This window comes from Schistosoma mansoni, chromosome W (genome assembly GCF_000237925.1).
Source record: "Schistosoma mansoni strain Puerto Rico chromosome W, complete genome".
NCBI classification, from domain to species: Eukaryota; Metazoa; Platyhelminthes; class Trematoda; order Strigeidida; family Schistosomatidae; genus Schistosoma; species Schistosoma mansoni.
Genome location: NC_031502.1, coordinates 24,215,084 through 24,238,861, shown reverse-complemented (window position 1 = coordinate 24,238,861; position 23,778 = coordinate 24,215,084). Strand labels below are relative to the sequence as shown.

The 23,778-nt window shown below is 39.1% G+C and overlaps 2 protein-coding genes across 2 annotated transcripts; both read left to right on the top strand.

Moving 5' to 3' along the window:
* Window positions 1-4,092: 4,092 nt before the first annotated feature.
* On the top strand, window positions 4,093-10,975 carry Smp_059870.1 (hypothetical protein; the record flags this gene model as incomplete). Its single annotated transcript, XM_018789062.1, has 2 exons — window positions 4,093-4,122; window positions 10,603-10,975. Exon 2 carries the CDS (start codon window positions 10,610-10,612, stop codon window positions 10,973-10,975), a length of 366 nt encoding a protein of 121 aa, XP_018654543.1. The 5' UTR covers window positions 4,093-4,122; window positions 10,603-10,609.
* Window positions 10,976-11,111: 136 nt separating this feature from the next.
* Smp_059880 (putative galactose-1-phosphate uridylyltransferase) lies at window positions 11,112-22,860 on the top strand (the record flags this gene model as incomplete). The annotated part of the gene is made up of 3 exons (XM_018789061.1): window positions 11,112-11,366; window positions 13,192-13,482; window positions 22,264-22,860. 3 exons carry the CDS (start codon window positions 11,112-11,114, stop codon window positions 22,858-22,860), a joined length of 1,143 nt encoding a protein of 380 aa, XP_018654542.1.
* Between the last annotated feature and the right edge of the window lie 918 nt (window positions 22,861-23,778).

Genomic DNA, 23,778 nt, shown 5'->3' with positions numbered 1-23,778 from the left:
CAACCATCTTTATATTTGGTCTAGATAAATAAGTCATTGAACATTTTATTACCTTCACTACTTGTTTGTTCAGGTAGATTATAATATTTTATTCTCAAAGATATCATACTTCTATGAGTTTGGTGATCACCTTATTGTGCTAACGAAGTGAGGTAACTTGGACCGATGCATATATGTGCCCGTTCCTACGTTGTAGCTGACTGGCTGAAGATTATAATTTGGCAGAACACAGAGAGTGAATGCACTCTCGCCATTGCAAACGATTTTGAGCCATGTCATTCAAGGTCTCTAACTATCTATTGCTAATATCTCACAGATCCCAATCAGGTAGTCTACGCGTACCAACATGGCTCAGTCCACTTGTCAATGACTTCATGGATTTGTGCCACGTTTTGGTCTGGCCGCCCCTAGCTTTCTTCCAACCTACTCTTACGCCATAAAACATTGCACGTTGGGGCAGTCGGTGGTTGGGCATGCGTAACACGTGTCCCAGCCATCTCAACTGATGAAGTTTCACTACTTCATCAATCGATTTGCACTTTAAAAATTCTCAGTACATGAGACAGATAGTTCCTACTTTAGGAAGTCTTATGCTCAGTGAAGTACAACAGTTTTGTTTTCTCATCCAGGAAATGACGTCTAAAATTCGATCAATGTAAAGGGGGAGATGAAGTCACTTAGCTTCAAAATATGTTGTCAATTTGTACAATTGTGCATACAAGTCACCCGTTTAATGTATTTCAGTTAGAAAGCGGATAAAAATTATGGTTGATGGACAATGTTGAATAGTTACAAGCCGGGACGAAATGACTTACCAATATTCTCTTATTTTCGGTAGACACAATTTTGCAATAACTCTTGCTACGTTGAACTATTGTCCACAATCTACCCAACCAAGATGTAATTTTTTTAACAACATAGTCAATATGAAATTTAACCGGTCATTTCATAGCTGTAACAAGTCATGTTAAGTCAACTAAAAAGTTTTGCCTTGAGCTCATATTTGTTGGTGCCCATCAACATTGACGAAGCTATTCCTCACTAATGACGCCGTGTAGTGTCCTCTCGACCGTAGCTGCTAACTTGACGTGGTGATCGGGATTGCCTATCGTGATGACCCAACCGAGCTACATTGGCTGGGACATGTGCTCCTGTAGGTTCTACCATGCCAGGCAGGTCGATTGTAGAACGGTAAGTCTAATAGCAGCAACTCGAGGTCTGAAGGCGATGTCGTACTGCTGACTGTAGACGGGTGTGACAGCAGTAAGGTGTTTCCCTCGGACAACCAGCATCTGCAATGATGCTGCCTTCTCACAAGGAAGGAAGGGGTTAGGAAACGTCGACCCTAAAAATGTCACGCCTCACTTTGCGTCACTGATTTCCGTCTCCGGCGGTAAGGCCCTTTGAAGAACGGAGCTAACACGTCAAAAACTTCCCACAGAAAGGCCTTGCGTGACCGGCCTCCAGCAGTTGTTCCTCGGGCTCTGCAGTCACGCTCCAGGGTCGTTAAGACCAACTTTAATCCAACTTCCTTTTCAGGTCCCTCAAGAAATACCCTTCCACGGTGTGGGCAGCCGGGAAGTGATATTAGCCCTCATACCCCTAGCAGCATATGAGAACAAGTTGGTTACATTCAAATCCTTCCGACACCTCCCAATAACTCTCTTATCTCCACGACTAACACTTCTCACGTCCTTTTATCACCTCGCACCGCTACGGCAAACGATTCGAGTACACGGAACGTTGTTCTCGGTCTCCCGAAACCACGCTTTAAACTACATGTAGGGAATTTCAACGTCCGAATATTGTGCCAAATAGGACAACATGCTTCATTAGCCAGGACTCTAGAATCTCGCACCATCGATGCATGCCGCGTTGCCGAAACGCGCATACAGGATCCGAGTATCGTCATTCATTTTACCTCAACATGTCAAAATATCAACATGTCAAACTTCTGATGCTCGTTTCGACAATGTTCATCTGGATTTGGTAGGGCCGTTACCAGATTTAATGGATACTGTTATCTTTTAACCTGCGTACACCGGTTCACTCGATGGCCTGAAGCAGTACCTAATAAGAACATTTTTGCTGAATCAGTGGCTCGCACCTTCGTCGAACTATGGGTAGCAAATTTCGGTTGTCCTTCGACCATCGCTACAGGCTGCGAACGCCAGTACGAATCTTGACTTTTCCGTTGTCTGACCACACTATTAGGAATCACTCGCTCCCGAACGACCGCCTACCACACCCACGCAAACGGATTGATAGAACTTTTTCACCGACAACTAAAAGCTTCACTATCAGCTGTAAACGTTTCACAATGGATAGACGCTCTTCCACTTGTCTTACTAGGTATTCGTAATGCAGTGAAAACTGACATTGGATACGCTGCAGCTCAACTCGTTTATGGGAGAATTCGTGGATCCTTCGTCTTTTTCAATGAACAGGGATCTAGACTCTTGCACGTGCAGGCTCACAAACGCAACGCGTTCAGTTAAACCTGTTTCCACCCGACCTCAATCAACCGATGTTTTCGTTCAACCGGACTTACGATTTAGCACACATGTCTTTGTACATCGAGACTCACATCGACGAACCCTCGAACCATCATATAAAGGACCCTTCAAAGTTCTTCAGCGTGAAACTATGTACTACATAGTAGATAAGAATTGCACTAACGTTACCATGAGCATCGATCGCCTCAAAGTAGCGCATTTAGAAGGAAATCCTTCACGGGTCGATTTTCCATCGGTACAATCAAACGACATGGCTCCTACACTTGTAATATCTCATCCGAAAACCAAATCGCATCCTGATACTACAACAGTATCTTAAAATAAACTTAGAACAACGCGTTCTGGAAGAAGAATAAGGTTTCCAGAACATTTAGACGCCTATTGCACGTAAGACACCAGTTAACCTTTTGCCTTATCGCGATTTTACTTTGTACTATATATATAATAAAAAATTTTAATACGCCTATACTTATGTATTTAATAAAAAAAAACCAAAAACCAAATTTATTTTACTAATGAGCGTATTTTGAGTTTTTTTGTAAAAATAAAAAAACAATTTTTTTAGTCGCTTTTACGCAGTCGCAAGTGTATAAGTATATTTATTCTTTTGTCGCTCGCTTTGTGTCTTTACGTGCGTACGTACGAGTGTATTCCGACAAAAGAACTATGAAGTTTACGAGTAACGGAAATTTTCATTGTACTTTGTTTCCTTATTTCTATATTGTACTTCATAGCTACTTATAGTAAGGAAAGACGACGAGAAGTTGCTAAAGATAGCAATTTATCAGAAGATTGTTTACCGACGACAAACTCGTTGAGTTAAAATTTCTGGCTAACCACGTCGTAGGGTCATCACTATCCCACTGTGAAGGGATCAAAATCAATCGCTCTGTAAGTGTTCGACGTTGGATGCCGACGACATTAGTTCTAATAGACTCGTTTAGCTGAAGGCGCTTGGTCATGCATCCGCACCAGAACACGTTTCTAAACGGCGTGCTCAACGTCTCCTGCGATCACTAGCCAGATTAGATCAATCAATTCTCGATATATTGATGACCCATCAAATATATCTTCCAACCTCCTCACTTCTGATTTTTGATTTAACTGGGTAGGCGCGATTCAATTATAGAAGGTGTTACTGGTAAAGTGTTGTCAAACTACAATACCGGTGGTATCGTCAATATCATATGAAACCTTTGTTACACTTATCACACTGCATGATCTTTCGCCATGTTTAAAATCACAGTCAAAAACTGTCTGAACATCGCTTCAAATTTTCCCAATCCATATAAAAAATCTGGCGATAAAATAAACAAACTGTCACAGATTAAAAAGAAAAAGCTGACAAAAATACAAAAGGCTTTAACTGGTGGAAGAATAGGTCAAAATTGATTGTAAGAGGACGAATCTGAAGAAAATTTAAACATTCTGACTTAAAGTTGGTCGAGTACGCTTTTGATGAAATAAACACGCAATTAAAAATAATTTACAAGTGTGAAAGAATATGAATTAAAAGCTCCCTGCAGGTCAAATCTGCCTCCGCCACCTTGAGTGGCATTTACCAAGGCGGGCATTTCGTACAGAAGATGCACATGGTTTGTTGAACGTGTGTTAGCTTATAGGAGTTCGTAGTATTTGCACAATTAAGTTGTTTTAATTATTTATTTAAACAAATAAACATTGGTATAAGGAGGCACCACCTAACAAACGAAATGATGTTCTTGAGGTCAGGGGAGAATATGCTGCCCGAACGCCCAAGCTTTAGTATAATTAGGTAGTCTAGTTACGTCCGGAAACCTAAAAATGTCAAATAAGTTATTTTGAGTATGTTTTCTTTTTTCCTTAGTGCAAACATTGCACTTGTTTTTTGAGCGATGGTTCATTGAAAAGCTGCTGTTGTACCCATATAGTTGAAGATCGTATTAAATTCTAAAAATAATGTAATATCTGTAAATAAAGTGTCAGGAAGTTCCAGTGGCTTCTTATTTACGTGAGCAAGAAAATACCTGGTGTTTGTGGTCAAGCTCTCAGTTTCCTGGATATATCGGTTGATATATGTGAACGGTTTAGACGGTTGAAGCTGTCAAATTCTACGTTTCTCATGACCTTCAGAAGGCGTTTAATTGGATTTTAATATCTAGGATAGGGGTAATTTGGTTGCATTGTAGACAACGTACACTCACAACACGCAAGTGGAGAGATAGCAGATTATTGAGAACAAGCACTCAACACATAGAATTAATTTCTTTAATGATGAATAAAATCAGGCTTCCTAATGACCAATCTGAATCATTGATAAATTGTATATTACCACGTACTTCCGGTACGACCTAGGATATTCCTTGTCTAAATATTCTATCACCGCTTGCAAATAGCTCTATATAAAAAGGACAGTGGTATTTCCCCTCGCTGAGTAAATTTTATTGTTTTGATCGTTTATTACGTATCAAGACTACTGTTTAAACTGTAATTGGATTTATTTTAGTTAAATTATTTTTCAAGAGTATTGTTTCTGTTTCTAAAGTAGTTTATCGTCAGTACTTTTGAGTACTTTGTTTCTACTTGTATTTGTTAGCACTTTTGGTCCTAACAATTTAGTTTTCAAATTTTTTTGGTCATCGGTTGTTTTTGTCTCTGGGTGTTATTGTATCTAGTTTTTTTCTTAAAAACCTGTTTCTTGGCTTGACAATGCAGGACAATCAATTGCCAACGCCCAGGCTGTCGATATCCCATTGAAAGCGACATGTAGTGCGACGAGTGCATAGGATGGTGTCACGAAGGTTGTATGAATCTAACACCTGAGGCCTTCAAATGGTTTAGTGTAAATGGTTGCGTGTGGTTTTGTCAGCAGTGCTGCTCAGACGCAAACAGCTTGTTAACCGAGATAATTTCAATGGTAAATACTGCTAAAACGTGTATTAGCAAAAGAGGTCGAGACACATCGGACAGTACTCGCTCTGTCGATACACAAATTGATGTGAATTTACCTCAAATAAGCTCAGTAATAGTTGACTTACATGAATCAAAAGAAGAAAAGACCGACTTCAAAGAGGTCTGTTCTAAATAAAAACTCAAGAAAGAAAGTTCCCTCTGTCCCCTGTCCTCTAAATAGTATCCGGCAGTAACAATCTAACAAACCCAATCGTAAGGCTAGGTTTGTTTCTAGCAGAAAAAAACAACCTAACTGCCCAAGTCGTTGATAATCACCCAGAATCTCAGTGTGTTTGACGCGACTGTGGTTGTTACTCCAACAAAAGTTAATGAGTACAGGTCTAGAACATGAAACGATATAAGTCTATTAAAGAAAAACCAACCTCCCCCCCAAAGTAGCCGAAAAATCGAAGACTGATCATAGTGACAGGTCAGTAATCTTTAATAGAATCTAATAAGGTGAAAGCTCAGAGCCTAAAACTCGTTTTGAGCATGACAATGGGTTGATTAAACAGCTACTAAATCAGCTGATGCCTCAGGATATCTCCGGAGTCACCTTGCTAAATGTATATAGACTAGATAGCTAAATGAACTTGAAACAAAATCAAAACAGGCTGTTTAATGTAGTATTCAGATCTCCCAATGAACGGAACCTAATACTACAGAATGAACATAGACTAAAGGGTTCAGGAGTTCTTGTCCGTTAGGACTTGCCGCTCGCAAACTGTAAAAGGACTAGAAGCCGAAAAAGAACTAAAACTTGGGTTAGATGCTAGCGAAAAGGACCTAAAAATTGTAAACTTTCGGGTTGCGAGGTCTCGACAGAGAATGATGTCGAAGCCACTTTGGGTGAAGCGCGAAGCCATTTAAACAGGCTTCGTATCTGTTGCACTAATGCCCTAAGCTTGCACAATAAGCGGTTAGGACTAGGTGTATTGATTGGCTCTACCAAGCCAGACATAATCACAGTTACAGAAACATGGCTGACACAGCCTATAGACTTTATGAAACTTGATTTTGAAGGTTTAACGTTGGTAAGAGCCGACAGAATCCAGAAGCGTGAAGAAGGGGTGTTGCTCTGTTCATTAGGAATACTATCCCATTTACCATTATCGATAGTGTATCTCATGAGAGTGGGACGTGTGAATAGGTTAGTAGCCGCTTAAAACGCAAGGGATAGGAGTTGCTGATTGCTTTGTTCTACCGCGGTCCAAGCTGTGAGGTAAATGAGGTTTTGCTAGACGGTCTCAATACTTGGTCATCAAGTGGTTGATGTTTAATCCTAGGAGACTTTAATGCACCCACAGTAGACTGGAAAATCTGGGAACTGAATTTTTAGAAAATTCCTTCGAGCAGGAACTAGTTGAGGCGGTTATCACATATGCCAAAGTGCAACGTGTGAATGAAGCGACTAGGTACAACCCGGACGCATTATGAGGACATGCCACCTCTAGGTAAAAATGATCATGAAGTTCTAACCTTTGACTTCCATACAGTTGTCAAAAACGAGCATGCATCAGCTCAACCCAGACCTAATGTTCGGAGAGCGAATATACAAGGTATTATACACTCAGCATCGTCAGTAGATTGGACAATAGAGCCAGAGTCCCCACTTAAAACAGCTTGCGATGTATTTCGAAATTCGTACTTACAAGTTGGCGCATCCCACATCCCTTGAACTACATCAAGGGGTCCGAGAAACTCTCCACTATGGTTCAGTAAGGAGATCCGCACCCTTCTCCGTAAGAAGAGAATGTGGGAAAGATTTAGGTTATTGGGTACTGATGAGCCAAAGTCTCAATATCTAGAAGCTCGGAATACTTGTGCCTCGACCCTCCGTAAGTTTAGAAGGTCGTACGAAAAGGACTTGAGGAATCTGTAGAATACCCTAAACTTTTGTATTCGTATACAAATTAAAGGACTAAAAAATATTCCAATACTATGGGGAGACACTAATGCTTCACCATTAGTGCAGGACGACTATGGTGAAGTTCAGGTATTTTCAAACTATTTTAGGAATGTATATACCGTAGAGACACCCTTCCCTTCAGTTCATACAAATCCCCCCCACACTAGACAATGTGACCACTAAAGAACTGTATGTCTTTGGTCTGCTAAATAGGCTTGATATAGGCAAATCTACGGGACCCGATGGAATGCATTCTAGATTACTACGGAAACTAGCCAATTCCGTTGCAAACCCCTGAAGTATATGTTTTAATCTATCCGTAACCCAGGGTCAACTAATGAAAGACTGGAAGAACGCCATAGTGATTCCTGTCTTCAAAACGGGTGCAAAACATAAACCTGAAAACTACCGATCCGTTAGCCTAACCAGCGTGGTTGTTAAAATTTTAGAAAACATTATTCGGGAGTTGTTTACGTATCTCGATAAAAACCGGATCCTTTCGGAAGATCAGCATAACTTTAGAATAGGTTATTCCTGCCTCAGTAACTTATTAGTGGCTCACAGAAGCTGATGTGCTCTTAAAGACCAAAAGTTACCTGTAGACGTAGCCTACATTGGCTTCAGCAAAGCTTTTGGCAAAGATCCTCACAACCGACTGTTATATAGGTTAAGAAATGTCGGGGTTGGAGGCAATCTATTAATGTGGATAAAAGGCTTCCTAGTTGGGCGTCAACAAAGAGAACGGGTGAACTCTAAGTTGTCTAGCTGGGAAACTGTGCTTAACGAAGTGTCTCAGGGTACAGTTTTGGGACCAGTGTTATTCATCTTGTATGTAAATGACCTTCCTCGTCTCCTATCGTCATCAGTCTTGCTATATGCTGACGATGTCAAGATATGGAGAGGGATTTGAAGCTTAGAGCTTCAAAATGATTTGGTGAAATTATCTGAATGGTCTCAAACTTGACAGTTGTCGATAAACACTTCCAAGTGCATTGTGATGCATATTGGTCATCAAGGTACAGATATATACATGATGAACAACATTGAGCTACCTGTTGTTCAGGCACACAATGACCTAGGAGTCATCGGTAGCCAAAACTTAAAGACTATTGCACACTGCCGTGCAATAGCCGCCAAAGGTTTTATAACTTTACGGGCAATACGTAGGGCCTTAAGCCACGTTGACGCTAAAACGTTTTTGGCTTTGTATACAGTATTCGTGCATCTTAACCTTGAGTAGTGCATGCAAGTGGCTAGCCACTGCTTAAAAAAGACTGAGCTTTTAGAAAAGGTTCAAAGAACAGCAATTAAGCTGATTTCTTGGATAGCGAAGCTCACGCATAATGCTTGACTGGCTAAACTAAACCTATTCCAATTGTCATATCGAAGAACCAGAGGCGACTTGATTACAGTTTTCAAATTGCTTAGCAATAAATTTGCACTTGATATGCCCTCATTCTTCTTGTCTTCCAAAACAGAAAATTTACGAGGACACTTCAAAAATGTTTACAAGCCCAGAACGAATTACTTTTCAGCTGACTATCTACTTTCTCATCGAATCACCAACGAGTGGAATTCATTACCTCAACAGGTGATTGAAGCTCCATCTGTCGGTTCTTTCAAAAAAAAGTTGGATCAACTAAGAGACCATCATTGCCAGGACTAACATAGGCGACCGAACCTGTCTCTTCCAAACTGAAACTGATATTCGTTTTTAGGACTTGTAGCATAATATACCATGAGGTTAAACCCCACCCAAACGTGTAGGTAACAAAAATATCGGCCATTCAGCAGTGCGCTGCAACAAAAGGGTGGTCAGTAAATACTAGCTCGTCAATTGAAGAATAATGGTCCATACTTAAATGTGCACTTAGTTTACTTACATCCCCGTTCGTACCATACTTAGTACCACGTAGACCGAATAACTGTCCACCGTGGATGACAAAAGGGTTCAAGAGACTTCCTGAACGTAGTAAAAAGCATTGGAGTGTGTTTATCTCTGCAGGCTCTAAACGGTACGGATCCACTTATTGCAGGACTAGGGATGGTTGCGTTGGCAAGTAAGGCTAGACCTTCGTTTGGAAAACAGTCAGAATATTCTGGTAGTGTTTTCCGTCGACGACAATGAAACATCAAAAATGGAAGTTTGTCGATAGATGTTGTGATTGACAGGAAAGCATATTTCTCACAGTTACTTCAACATTTCAAACCAGATAAGCCCAGTGGTTTTGACAATATTCACCCTCGGATTATCAAAATTGGACCTTCGGCAGTACTGTTTGATATATCTTTGCATCAGTCTACATTGAAAATATGCTAGAAAGACGTAATAATCAGTCCGGTTGATAAAGCGAGAAGTAGAGTATTGGTTAGTAACTCTCTGCCCGTTAGGCTAACCAGTGTAGTCGTCAAACTAGTGTAAAAGTTTATTCGGATGGCTAGTCTAAATTATGTGGAAGGAACTAATCTTTAGCCATGGAATAATATGGTTTTAAGAAAGACATTTAATGCTTGATACACAGATGTAATACTGGCTTACCGTATACTGAACGATGACATTGGTATTAATGTGTCTTGTTTTTTCCGTCCATCAAGAAATCATTATGTAAGTGAACATTCTACGAAAGTTCGAAATTCGTGATCAAATCGTTTCCATCTGCGGTTTCGTTTCTCGCACCAATTAGTGAATAAACAGAATTCTCTATCAGAACGCGTAACGAGAGAAAACACTGAAAATCCCTCCACAGCATTTCAGTGGACAGTACCGTCATTTATTTGTTTTTTCTTCCTACCAAATGCCTAGGTATTTTCTGTGTTTTGAATGTAATTTCATCAAAGTCAATCGTAAATCAGTTGATCAAATGTGTATAAGCCTTGTCAAAATCTTCTAAGCTCTGGTATTCACTGTTTTATATCAGTAAGATATTTAAAGATCTAATTTGCTTTCATTTTTTGTATTAACACATAAATCAAAAGTGCTGGTGGCAATAGACTTGATCAGTGCAATACATAGGAATCATACCCTATAAATGCAGTTGGTGTAGTGAAGCGATAACTTCGTTGAAAATCAATTTCTGTGCAATTGGATTAGCTTACGGCGAATGGTCTTCTGCTTTAAATTAATGGTTCTGCTGGTCTCTATAATATTAGGTAGAAAGCTTTAGTCCTTTAAAATTATTGGTTGTTGTACATACGTTCCGGGTTTACGTTGTGATTGACTGATTGATTAATTTCACTTTATTGTAGGACAGTTATGACGGAAATGGATCTTTCCACCCAGAATAAAGTGATCAGGCATTTAGAAGAAATAGAAGAAGCTGGTGAAATGGTATTGGCCAAGAAACAAGAATGCATAGTTTACGACAGGAATCGGCAAAAATCACGTGAAGCTGTGCGACAGCTAATGCAATTGGACTCAGAAAATAAACAATGGGCGTGCTTATCTGACCAGTTCTTTCTGTTTCCGTCTGTTGGATTGAGGAAAGCAATTGAGGAGGATATTAAAGTTTATGATTCTGAAATCCAGAAGTTAAATCACCAATTAAAGGAAGATATTAAATGGTTACATGAACTTGAAGGTAAAGAACCCCTCAAAGGATTTGACTTGTTGCCACTATGAAATTGAAAAACATCTGATACTTAACATGTGTACAAATCAAAATAAAAAAATGCATCTTACTGCTTCATTTTTGTGCATTTCTTTTGCTTTGAGTGGTAAACTAACCTTTGTTAACCTATTGTTCACTCAATTTCAGATGACTAATCTATTAACTTCTGGTCATAGACGTTATAACCCACTATTAGATGAGTGGATTATTGTTTCTCCACATCGAATTCAACGTCCTTGGGAAGGACAAATTGAATCCGATGATCGTAAACTCACAGAAGTAACTGACGTTTCTGTAAAATGCACCAAAAATCCATTGTCACCCGAGTCCGTTCGTGCAAGTGGCTTGATCACACCCAACTATCAATCTGTTTACACATTTCACAATGACTTTCCTGCTTTGGTAAGCACTTCATCTCTATCGGTTATTGACAGACTCATTTATTCTAGAGAGTTCAGAAATTCTGAGGGAACATATTTAATTAATCACTAAGTATCGTTTTTCTCATACTAAAATAATCCCTTCTTGATGCTGATCCTACAAACAATTAAGTGTTTGTATAGGGCAGACTAATAGTGCTTCCTACCATAAAGAAACACTGATTACTCTTAAGAATGGTAGGAAACCAAGTTGACGTCAATAAATGGGCTCGTCAAAGCTACTTGGAAATGGTACTATAATGCATCGGTTCTAATTGCCTAACTACCGAACCGAACATCCGAACTGACGTAACGTTGATGACAACAACAATTCTAACATCAAGAAACTGTCATGGAAGCAGGTAAAATGATGCATATTGGAGGTGTTATGAATAACTTTCCAGATTTGAACTAAAGTCCTAATAAAAATGTGAACCGAAATACGTTTCCTTGGTAGCGACCAAACAGGATGGAATGTAGTTGATATTTTGACTGAGATTTCATCCATCTTGGTTGTCATGCGTGCATCCTGTACATATTGCCTCGATATAGTCATTATGATATAAGTTTATATAAAATTGATGAAATTCGGTTAGCAGTGGAATCCAGGACTTGCGGACTCATCAGCTGAGTGCACCTGCATCCCAATATTGATACCCAATCCGGGACTCAAACCCAGTGCTTGCTACATTCCATTTATTTTATATAGAATTGTGTCATAATGGCTATATAGTGACAGTTTGTAAAGGGTACCCATATGCCGACCTAGACTGATGGAATTTCAATGGAAACATCAACATCAGGATAATTCAAACAATTGCAAATTAAATTTAGATGGATGAAATGTACTTTTTGTGTTCTATTTCTGTTCTATTTCTATGATCGAAAGGCAAGATTATGCCATTTTTACAGTATATTTGGCATCCCCACCAGGGTAAATACTTGGTTATTATCAATCAATTTTAAATTTTATCATAATGTTAGGATTGGCCAAATGGATTTTAAAAAGCTTGTTTGGAATTCAGTAGTCTAATAAACATTATATTTCAATTCTGAATATTTCCAAGCAGACACAAGTGGTTCATGTCCATTCTTTTTGAAGAACTAATTATAAAACTAGGTCCATTCTTGGAGTTTCCAGAATGCACTATTTTATTGCTTTCATACATTTTGTTGGCGTACAGTAATTAAATAATTATCCACCAAAGTCTCATCGTGAGACCGATGTTTTTAAGTGAAATGATTATATGATTGAAGAATGTTAATTGATTGATGACGTGCAATGATACGATCTCATTGTGTGATGGCTGCTTACGAAAATGCTTTATTAACTCAGGCCTCAAAATAATATGAGATCAAAAACAAGACCACAACCCAAGAGAAAAGTTTTTGTGTGTAATCAAACGACATGCTTATTTACATGATATTGAAACAAGAGAAGTATGATAGGTTATCATAGTTGACTCAATGAAATCAGTTTATAGATCACTCATTCTATAATCTGTTAATATTTAGTAGTTAGACTTATTAATTACACGTCATCAGACAATAACTTGACTGATAAGTGATGCTATACTACTTCTATGTGCTGCGAAATTGGCACATTGTTCTATGCAATTGATTAGCAGTCATTGAATTACAGGTTTGAACATCTCTTCGCTCACTTAATACCTGATAGTGGCTCGAGGCCTTAAACAATCAGCATAGCTTCCAACCCACTACATAACTCATTTGCATTAAATTGAATCATTTCTTTAACCAATCTTACTACTGTTATTCTCTGTTTATTGTAAATTAATCTTGTTTAGGTTAATGTAAATGGTGATTGTGAAAGTGTTAGTTTAACGAGCTTCAGGTCTGTTGAAGAAAATCCATTATTTGCATGTGCGCCTGCACAAGGTGACTGTTTAGTTACTTGTTTTCATCCAGATTCTAACAAAACCTTAGCGCTGATGGAACAGCGTGAAATACTACCAGTTATTAATGAATGGTGCCGTATTACTGAGAAATATTTCAAAATGAAGAACTTTCAGTGGTTGCAAATTTTTGAGAATCGAGGTGCAGCTGTTGGTTCGTCTAACACACATCCTCATGGCCAAGTAAATTATGACACCCAAATGCTTTCCCATTTAAATTTTATCTTGCTTTGCTATCTCATGTTTTTCGCCTCTGACATTTACTTAAAGATAATTATATCATTCTTAATATAGCCGATCTCATCTGTAACTCTCACAGAATTCTTTTTCACAGTCTTACTTTGTCCAAACAGCCTGATTTATCAAATAAATGTATTTGAGATCGCTTTTCGGTAAGTATACTAAGTTATCGAAATCAAACTATATCTCGTCCCATTTTCGGATTTATCTTTTAATGAAAAATTTGAGTTGACTGATTTATACAACTAAATGAGTTTGTAGTTCTTGTGGTATTTACCAGGAATAAAAGTAACAATCTGGATTCTTACTACTTTAATTGCACTTTCCGTTCATCTGTTTAACTGCTCTACCTAATGAGCAGTCTTCAATTAATACCGATGCTAATTACCGTTCCTGATATTCGTGCTTTTTGTCATAACGCAATGGTCAGACTATAACCTAGAGATGTTTTTGTCTAGAAACTAAATATTTACTTTTTCTCTTGTGTTTTATTCAATAATTAGGCCTTAATGCCAACCAGAAACATACTCATCTACACAAAAAGTGCTGCATTTCTTTATTTGTTTTTATTTTTTATGAGAACGAATAATTTCTGCTGTTTTTCTTTATTGTTTGCTTGTAATCAATATTCTCGTAGTTCATCTTTGTTAACAGTTCTGTGGCATAGGTATTTATATAAACAACATAATAGGTGTTTATTATTATGTTAATAACAATGACTGTAACGGACCTGTGTATTTTATTTGGTTAAAATCTTAAATAAGTTTACTTATGTAATGTGTAAGTTAGACGACTAATCGAAGTTCCGATTTGTAATTTGAAATATTGGCATTTTATGATGTTTATTGTTATTCGTAGTCATATATTGCTATCCAATCAGTCCATTTTTAAACCGTGGCAGTTTCGTAAACAAATTTCGTGAATCGGTTAAAGTTAGACATTAACACCGTTGGATGCCGGCTCAGTGATCTAGAGGTTAAGCTCTCGCGCGCGTGACCAATAGGTCCTTGGTTCGAATCTCGCGAGGCGGGATCGTGGATGCGCACTATCGAGGAGTCCCACAATAGGACGAGACGGCCGTTCAGTGCTTTCAAGTTTTCTATGGTGGTCTAGCTTCAATTGACTCATGATCTCAACTATTGAAAATACAGGTTTGTTTATTTACCTATAACCCCTACATACTGAGTGACATCTCCGACGGTTGTTGCTACCTTTATGTGGTGGTCGAGCTTGGCTATCGTGATGAACCCATCGAGCTATACTGGCTAGAACAATCGTTCCTCAAGGTCCGAAAGCAAAGTCATACTGCTGACTGTACAGAGGTGTGACGGCAGTAAGGGGTTTCCTTCAGATAACCAGAATAACAGCGATGCTGCCTTCACACAAGGAGGGCTGGGGTTAGAAAAGGTCGACCCTAAAAATGCACACCTTGCCTTATCCCACGGATATCCGTCTCCGACGGTAAGGTCCCAACAAGTACGGAGCTAACACAAAAATCACCCACAAAAAGTTCGTGTGTGACCAACCTCAAGCAGTGGTCCCTTGGGCACTGCGGTCACGCTCTCAGGTCACTAAGACCGCTTCTAACCCAATTTCCTTTTTAGGTACCTGTAGAAAATCCCTTCCACGGTGTGGGCAACCGGGAAGTGATAACTGCCCTCATACTTCTAACAGCACTCAATATCACTGTATTCATAATCAATCTCCTTCTTCAATTCCTATTAATTCTCCTACCTCGACTTTCAACACTGAACTTACTCTTTCGGCTTCCTCCTCAAGCATTGCCATAGCCAACGATTCTAGTGCGCAAAACACTGTCCCAAATATACTAAAACCTCGCTCTAAACTACACATTAGAGCCTTCAACGTACGCACCTTATGTCAAATCGGCCAGCAGACCTCCTTGGCTAAGACCCTAGAATCTCGTACCATTGATGTATGCTGTGTCTCCGAAACACACATACAGGACCCGAGTGTGGTCATTCATTTGACCTCACCTCTCCAAAACGGAGAGCTGAGGGAATACACCCTCCGTGTATCTGGCGACCTGATGGCTAGTTCTCGTGAAATTGCAGGTGTAGGCATAGCACTTAGTACGAGCAGCAGAACAAGCACTATTAGAGTGGATCCCCGTTAACAATCGCCTATGAACTGTCTGGCTAAATGGCTCCGTAAAAACCCGTAGGAATAGGAACACACGTCGTTGCATTTTCGTCGTTTCCGCCTACGTTCGCACTGACTGCAGCCCGGATGACGTGAAAGATGACTTTTACAGAAAGCTCTCTGAACTTCTTCATCATGCTAAACGCTCAGACATAGTACTCATCGCAGGTGACTTTAATGCCCAATTAGGTAGCTTAAACCAAACAGAAAGACGTTTAGGTAGGTATTTTAGTATTCCGGCTCAGCGAACAGATAATGGTGATCGTCTGTTGCAACTATGCTCAGACAATCGTTTATTTTTAGCAAGCACTAATTTTAAGCATAAGGAGAGACATCGTGTAGTATGGTAACCTTCTGCACCAAACCAATGATGGACTCAAATAGACCATATTGCCATCAGTCATCGTTCGAGAGGCTCGATAGAAGATTGTCGCTCGTATTGGAATACATGTTTAGACTCTGATGACGCTTTAATACGAGCACGCATTTGTTTGCGCCTCAATGGACGCAGAAAAACTACACTAAGAAGACCCATTAGAATTGAACTTGGGGACAATAAAGCCAAAAGTAGGTTACAGAAACAAATGAGTTCACATTAGGCAGTTCTGAAAATGAGGCTGACCCAGATGTTGCTTGGAAAGATATACGAACAGCTGTGAAAACAGCAGCAACATCTATTAGTAATTTAAACCAATGGATTCCTACTTAGTCTATTGAATTGATGGATTCTCGTAAACTCGTCCTATCAGCCTCTGAACACGATGAAGAGCGTAAACAAATCAGATCTAAGTTAACCAATAGTCTACGGAACGATCGTGAGTAGTGGTGGGCAGCAAAAGCAAACGAAATGGAAAAGGCAGCGTTTGTAGGCAACACCAGACAACTCTTCAGACTAATAAAAGAAACCGGAATCAAGAAGTCAAGTGTAGGCGAGACAATCTCGGAAAAAATGAGACTCACCTGCTCTCAGCCCAGACGTTTGAAACGATGGGCGGAACACTTTAGAGAACATTTTAGCTGGCCTTCAACTACTCTACAGTTACCCACCATTCCCAGACAGTCTGAATGGAACATTGAAGTAGGTTCCCCGACTCTCATTGAAGTCCAAAAGGCTATAGCTAATCTGAAACGAGGAAAAGCATCTGGTCCAGACGGATTGACTCGAGAGGTCTTTGATTATGGTGGTTAAGCGATTAAGTTGACTAATATTTTAGCTAAAATCTGAGAGTTGGACATAATCCTATCTGAGTGGTCACAATCTCTGATTGTCCCAATATATAAGAAGTGGTCAAAATCATGCTGTGATTAAAATAGAGGGATTAGTTTGACTAATTTAGCATCTAAAATTCTAGCATCAATTCTCGGACGCTTAACGAAAACTCGTGAACTCTAAACACGAGAAAATCAGGGCTGACTTCAAACCTGGTCGTGGCTGTACTAACCACATATTCACCATTCGTCATGTTCTAGAACACAGACATGCTTATCGGCGTCCGAGAATGGTAGTTTTTCTTGACCCTGTAGACCGAGAGGCTCTGTGACTGTGTCTGTCATTGAAAGGTGTACCTCAGGAGTACATAAACCTTGTGAAGGCTCTTTACTCGAACACCACCAGTCGAGTGAGAGCTTATGGAGAACTGTCATCTGATTTCACAACCTCAAGTAGTGTCAGGCAAGGTTGTCCACTATCTCCATTTCTGTTTAACTTCATCATAAACTTACTGCTGGAAATAACGTTCTCATCGACTGAAATTTCGGGCATTGATCTCTTACCGGAATGTCCATTTATCGATTTAGAATTTGCAGATGATATAGTCCTGTTTGGTGAACACGCTGATAAAATGCAGAGTCTTCTGTTAGAACTGAGTAACAATGCCAGGATGTATGGGATGTGTTTCTCCCCCTTTAAATGTAAATTATTACTCCAGGACTGGCCTGTGTCAACACCTGAACTAAGGATACGGAGTGATGTAGTCGAACGCGTCGACAACTTCACTTACCTCGGAAGTCTGATCAGCCCTAATGGGCTGGTGTCTGACGAAATCTCAGCACAGATTCAGAAAGCTCGTTTGGCTTTTACCAACTTACGTCGCCTATGTTGAAGAGGAGATATCCGTCTATCAATTAAGGGACGAGTATACTGCGCAGCAGTTCGTTCTGTTCTACTTTACGGCTGTGAAACATGGCCATTAAGAGCAGAAGATACTCGTAAGTTACTAGTATTTGACTACAGATGCCTTAGAAATATTGCTTGCATCTGCTGGGATCACTGGGTAAGTAATATTAAGGTTAGACACAGGGTATTAGGGAATGATGGTAAATCAGTTGATGAGGTTGTGAATCTTCATCAACTGAGATGATTGGGCCACGTGTTACGTATGCCTGAACACCGAATACCACGATGTGCAATGCTGACTAGTATTGGGGATGGTTGGAAGAGAGTTAGGGGCGGCCAAACCAAAACGTGGCATCTGTTCTTGGAGTCACTAACCTCTAGTCTGAGCCATGTTGGTAGATGCAGACTACTTGGTTGGGGTCCGCATGACTTTTGTAACCAATGGTTGGAGACTTGGTGGCATGGCTCAGAATCGATCACAATGGTGCAGGTGTATACACTCTTTATCTTCCCTTAAACCTTGAGACTAAAATTGCTTCATATCTGTCTTTCTTCCTGTACTATATCCTTATATACAACCTTTCTTTTATATATTACCACCATTAAGTTAACTACTTTTATGAATTCGGTGTTCATCATGTTGTGCTAATGAAGTATGGCAACTTGGACCGATGCATATGTGTACCTGGTCCTACGTTGTATGTAGCTAACTGACTGAGTGACATCAGGCGATTTTATATGGCTGCGGAAAGCTCAGTAGCTCGAGTAAAGTTTGGACTTTTGACTATGTGGTCTATCAGGAGGTTCCTGCTTGTTTTATTTGTCTTTTAAATTATCATCCAACAGTTCCAGCTGTTGTCACAGTGTATGTCCTGTTATATATCATCTTAGAAATGAAAGCAAGTATGAAACTTAGACATGGGCTAACTTTATTAGCTATCACTTCTTCATTATTGTATGTGACTAATTTTAACATGACAATCCTTTCTCTTCCTCGAAAAAGCCTTATCATCTAACGAAGCTACTAAGAGTCAAATACTACAAAAGATAGATCCAGTTTCATCAAAAGTAATATGGTAAAGTTTTAAATAATAAATATTTATTAGGTGTGATAAGACCGGTCTGATAATACTGAAATGTGAATTAGTATAGCTGGTCCTAAATTCTACATAACAGAAGACGTTCTGTAGATACAATTGAGAACAACAGGTCAGAGTTAACTTAAAGTTCAAAAAAAGATATATGAAACACGTCGAAGCTTCCATGTATCTAACATAGTTTTCAGTCTGATAGATGTTGCAGAAGAGTTGTGCATAATGGCGGTAAATTTTTTTTAGTATCAAAGGGGACTTTAGTTAATCGAATCATCGTACTATTTATAATGTTGTGTGGTCTACTTATATCCTCATAAGTAGTATATAGTGATGGTCAGACAGAATGTATTTTGGCAGAAGACCGGTAAGGAAAGAACAGGAACGAAGCGCAATCGGTATGAAAATGCATCAACAATGAAATCAAAGAAGATGGACTGATATTTGCAGAAGGAATAGGCAAGATTGAGACAATTGATTGTTATTTTGCAAATTAACTGTTTACTGTATGCTTATCAGATTTTAGTGAGATAGTCTGTAATTTTTGCTTAAATACATTCGATTGTTCCCAACTAGTTTTCTGTTCACTACAATAGTACTCTCATCTTCGTTCACGTAGTCTATTGTAGTACATTGTGTTTATTATTTATCTTATTATATCTTGGTCCAAATGTAAATAAAATTTTCAAAATTATTGTCTTTATTAAGTACTTCGTTCATCTATCTTTTGATAATAAAGGTGTAACCTACATGTAAAAAGTAAAACACTTGGAATCTGTACAAATCTCATAGTATTTAGATTGTATTCTTTATCTTCTAAATCGTAATCAGTTATACAACACCAGTGTCTTCTCTTTTTGGTTTCAAGTAATAGACCTCCTCAAATAAAATAAGTAAAAGCCAGCTAGGGGCCTTTAACCTCTGCTATGGCGCCTAAGTGCCTCTGTATGGAGTTAGAGAGTCAACATACGAGTTATTAACGTTTTCTGTATAGAATTTTGATTTTGTTATTGTTATATCTAGAGCTTAAATTCTCAATATCTCGCGTATAACTTGAGCACTCGTACGCTAGAACCCTCCAAGTCGCAAATGAGAAGACAAGACAAGTGGAAGGAATGCTATTCCAAAAGTATCAATCATGGTACAAAACGGTCAGGTATTTATAGTTTTTAGTAAGAACGAAATCACCATTATAGTCCTCCAATCCGCATACAGGGGGCTATCAGCATTTGTCCAATAGGGAAGCTACACGTAGGGAATATGGAATATTCTTCCAAAAGATGATTGGATGGAATGTCTTCGACTCTTTCTGAGCTTCTTCGAGCTCACCTATGGACCGTCTTCACACCTCCCCTCTTTGAAGTCTGTTATGAAAGACTTTTTCCTCGGATTCACCTGTAAGTAAGTTACCACACTCTTTTTGCGCTCCATTACTTTTGAAGGTCTTTTATCTCTTCTACATTCGTTCTCGTTAGGGCTTTTTCGGGATGAATCCACGAGCAATAGGAACGGGAGTCTGCTCTGCGTGATCAATGTTCTGCCATCCTTTTGAATTTGATTTATGTATCTTATACACGTTCCGACATTTCTCCGGACTAGGTACAGTACATCTCCGATCCGACGTTCTATAACACCTGGTTCCCACTTCCTATTACCTTGATACGACATGATAAGTACTCTTTCGTCCACCTGGAAGCTGCGAGTGACCGTACGATACTTGTTCGTAGGTTCATTTGTCCTGCTGGGCGGCAACATACTGTGAAAACTGTCGGAATTTTTCTTCCGAACATGCACTCAGCTGGTTACTTTCCTTTTGGCACTGCCGGATTGGGGGTAACTCTGTAAGACATTAAGAATTTACTGATCGCTTGTGCTGGGATACCCTTTCCTCCCACTTTGACCAGAGGTCTTTTTATCATATCCACGAATCATTCTGCTCGGTCATTCGACTGAGGATTGTACGGAGTAGACTGTATATGCGATATGCCATTTTCATCACAAAAGCGTTTAAAAGGAGATGACATAAACTGAGTGCCGTTGTCGGTCACCAAGATCTCTGGAACAATCCTGAAAATTTTTCTATTTTACTCTCTGATGTCATTTTAGGCATGTCATATACTTCTGGCCATTTTGTGAAAGCATCAACAACAACCGAGTAAGTTCTGCCGTGTATTGGACTGGCTAAATCAGCGTGTATTCTTTGCCAAGGTCCGTCCGGTTTTGGCCATGGTTGTGGGTCAGCTTTAGTTGGATTCTTTGCGGTCTCTAGACAGGACCAACAACTGCGACATTTATGTTCTATATCATGGTACATTGACGGCCAGTATGTATAGCTCCGAGCTAGTGACTTCAATTTACTTATCCCTGGGTGCCCGCTATGGAACTGCTTAATGACTTGGAGTCGAAGATTTCTGGGGATAACGATACGGCGGCTGAACGTAATGCACGAATCGACAACTGTCAAAGAATCTCGTCGACGAAAATATTGTAAGAGTTCTCCATGTAGTCTAGATGAAGGCCACTTATTGAGTATGCAGCGGCGAACAATCATCAATACAATATCCTTCTCGCCAGCTTCTGTAATGGCTTCAAATGTCACTGAAAGCCTGGAAGTTGCGTCTGCCAACACTGTGTAAACCTCAGCCTCAATATCTACGGCAGCTATAAGCACCTCTTCTTGTTTTATATGGGGACCACTTAATCTTGAGAGGGCATATGCCTGTCCAAAATCCGTTGTCGGTTGATACTTTATCTTGAAATCATAGCCCTGCAATGTAGTTGCCCATTGCTGTTAGTAACGGTTTATTGTCTGTTAATAAGGTAAACTGTGCCAAATAGCATCTTGTGGGACTTTTTGTACAGCGAATATAATACAGACGGCTTCTTTCTTTATCTAACTGTAGTTCCTTTCTGTCGTAGTCAGCAATCGTGCAGCGTGGACGATTGTCTTCTCAGATCCGTCGGGGTAGGCATGTGCAATCACTGCTCCGACTCCATAATTTAACGCATCTGCTGCGACCGCGATTGGAAGACCTGGATCATAGTGTGCAGGCAGAAGGTTTGATGATAGTAGCTGTTTTAGTTTTAGGAGTGCTTCTTGGTATTCTGTTGACCAGACCCATTTGGTATCCTTTTTCAGTAACCAATCAAGAGCGGCACGGAAGCGATGCGAATCTGGAAGAAAACATCATAATGACTAACCATCCCCAAGAAGGAACGTAAAGTTGATATATGAAAGCAAACCACTTAAATTAGTATCACAAAATATATCAGTAATGTTTCTACAGTGTTCATCCTTTTATCTCTCCTGAATTTTTATTTCCCATTGCTAACCTATTTTCGTTTTCATTACAGATTTGGGCATGTGGTTTCATGCCTTCACTAGTGTTAAGGCTTGATAAAAATCAACAGAATTATGCTCTTCAACATAATGGTATACCTTTGCTGTTGGATTATGCTATGCAAGAAAAAATGAATATGATTAATTGCGCATCGGATTCGCGTGTAATTATCTGTTCAACTCATTGGCTCGTTATTGTACCATGGTGGGCATGTTGGCCTTTCGAAACAATGATTTTACCTCATAAACGTCATATTCTCTGGTTACACGAATTAACTGAGGATGAGAAATATGACCTCGCCTCCGTAATGCAGAATTTACTTGTTCGTTATGATAATCTATTTAACACACCATTCCCGTATTCTATGGGTTGGTATCAAGCACCTATGTGCTCCTCCGATGAGGAGTCCTTGGAAGATCTCAAAAGTAAATATAAACATTGGCAGTTACATGCTATGTACTTACCTCCTCTGTTAAGATCATCTACAGTGAAAAAATTCATGTCTGGTTTTGAGTTATTAGCGGAAACCCAGCGAGATTTACTACCAGAAACAGCTGCAGATATGCTTCGTGAAACGAGTACAATCCACTATACCAAGCGAACATTATAAGCATGTTTCTGAGTCAGTATATCACTTTCATGATTAAAGGGCTTTCATTTTGTTTTGCAATTTTTGATTGTTTGTAATGACGGTACTTTTAATATTTTGAACAGAAATATTTCAAGATGTTCTTAAAGAGTATTGATTATTTTTGTAATATTTTCTTGATGCTTTATTAACATTAAATATGATCTGTTTTCAACCACAAGCTATTATGTTCCTTTCGAATTCCGTATATCAGTTTGACAAAATAATTAATGGGCATCTCATGATACACAAGTTTTCTACTTCGGTCCAATAATCTCACTAGTTTTTTGAAGCGTTACTTGAATCCATCCCCCCATTATCCAATTATGTCGAGAAACTTTAAATGATACGGCTTTTTATTTGTTATGTTTTATAATGAACATAGTCGTGCATAATTTTCGAACTTGGGATTGTAGCTTTTTTGTTTGACTCACGTTTTTAATTTTTCGAACCAATTCCAATTAATTTAGATTGAAAAGACAAGGACCACTGTTCGTAATATGAGTGTGACTCAATTTGTTGTATACGAATGTGTGGTGATGTTTTGTTATATTTTATAGTTGGCCAGTCAGTATGATTATCTAAAATGTTAAAATAGGCACATATTAATAAATGAATGTTTCTTAAAACCCTTCGGATGACGTTTGAGATAAGTTGTTACTGTCGCTTTCCTAGTGAAAATAATTTCGAATAATTCCTTGGTAATATTGTTGTTAGATGCACTTATCCATTAAAAACAATGATACAATCTCTTTTATGATTAACTTATGGTAATTGATCCTAGTTCGTCATACTCAATATTGGTTATTATTACCCTCTTCCAATTTTTCATACTTAATATTCATTTATTATCACTCCTAAGCTTTTATTTCTGTCCTTCGGCATAAGAAATTCGGGCTT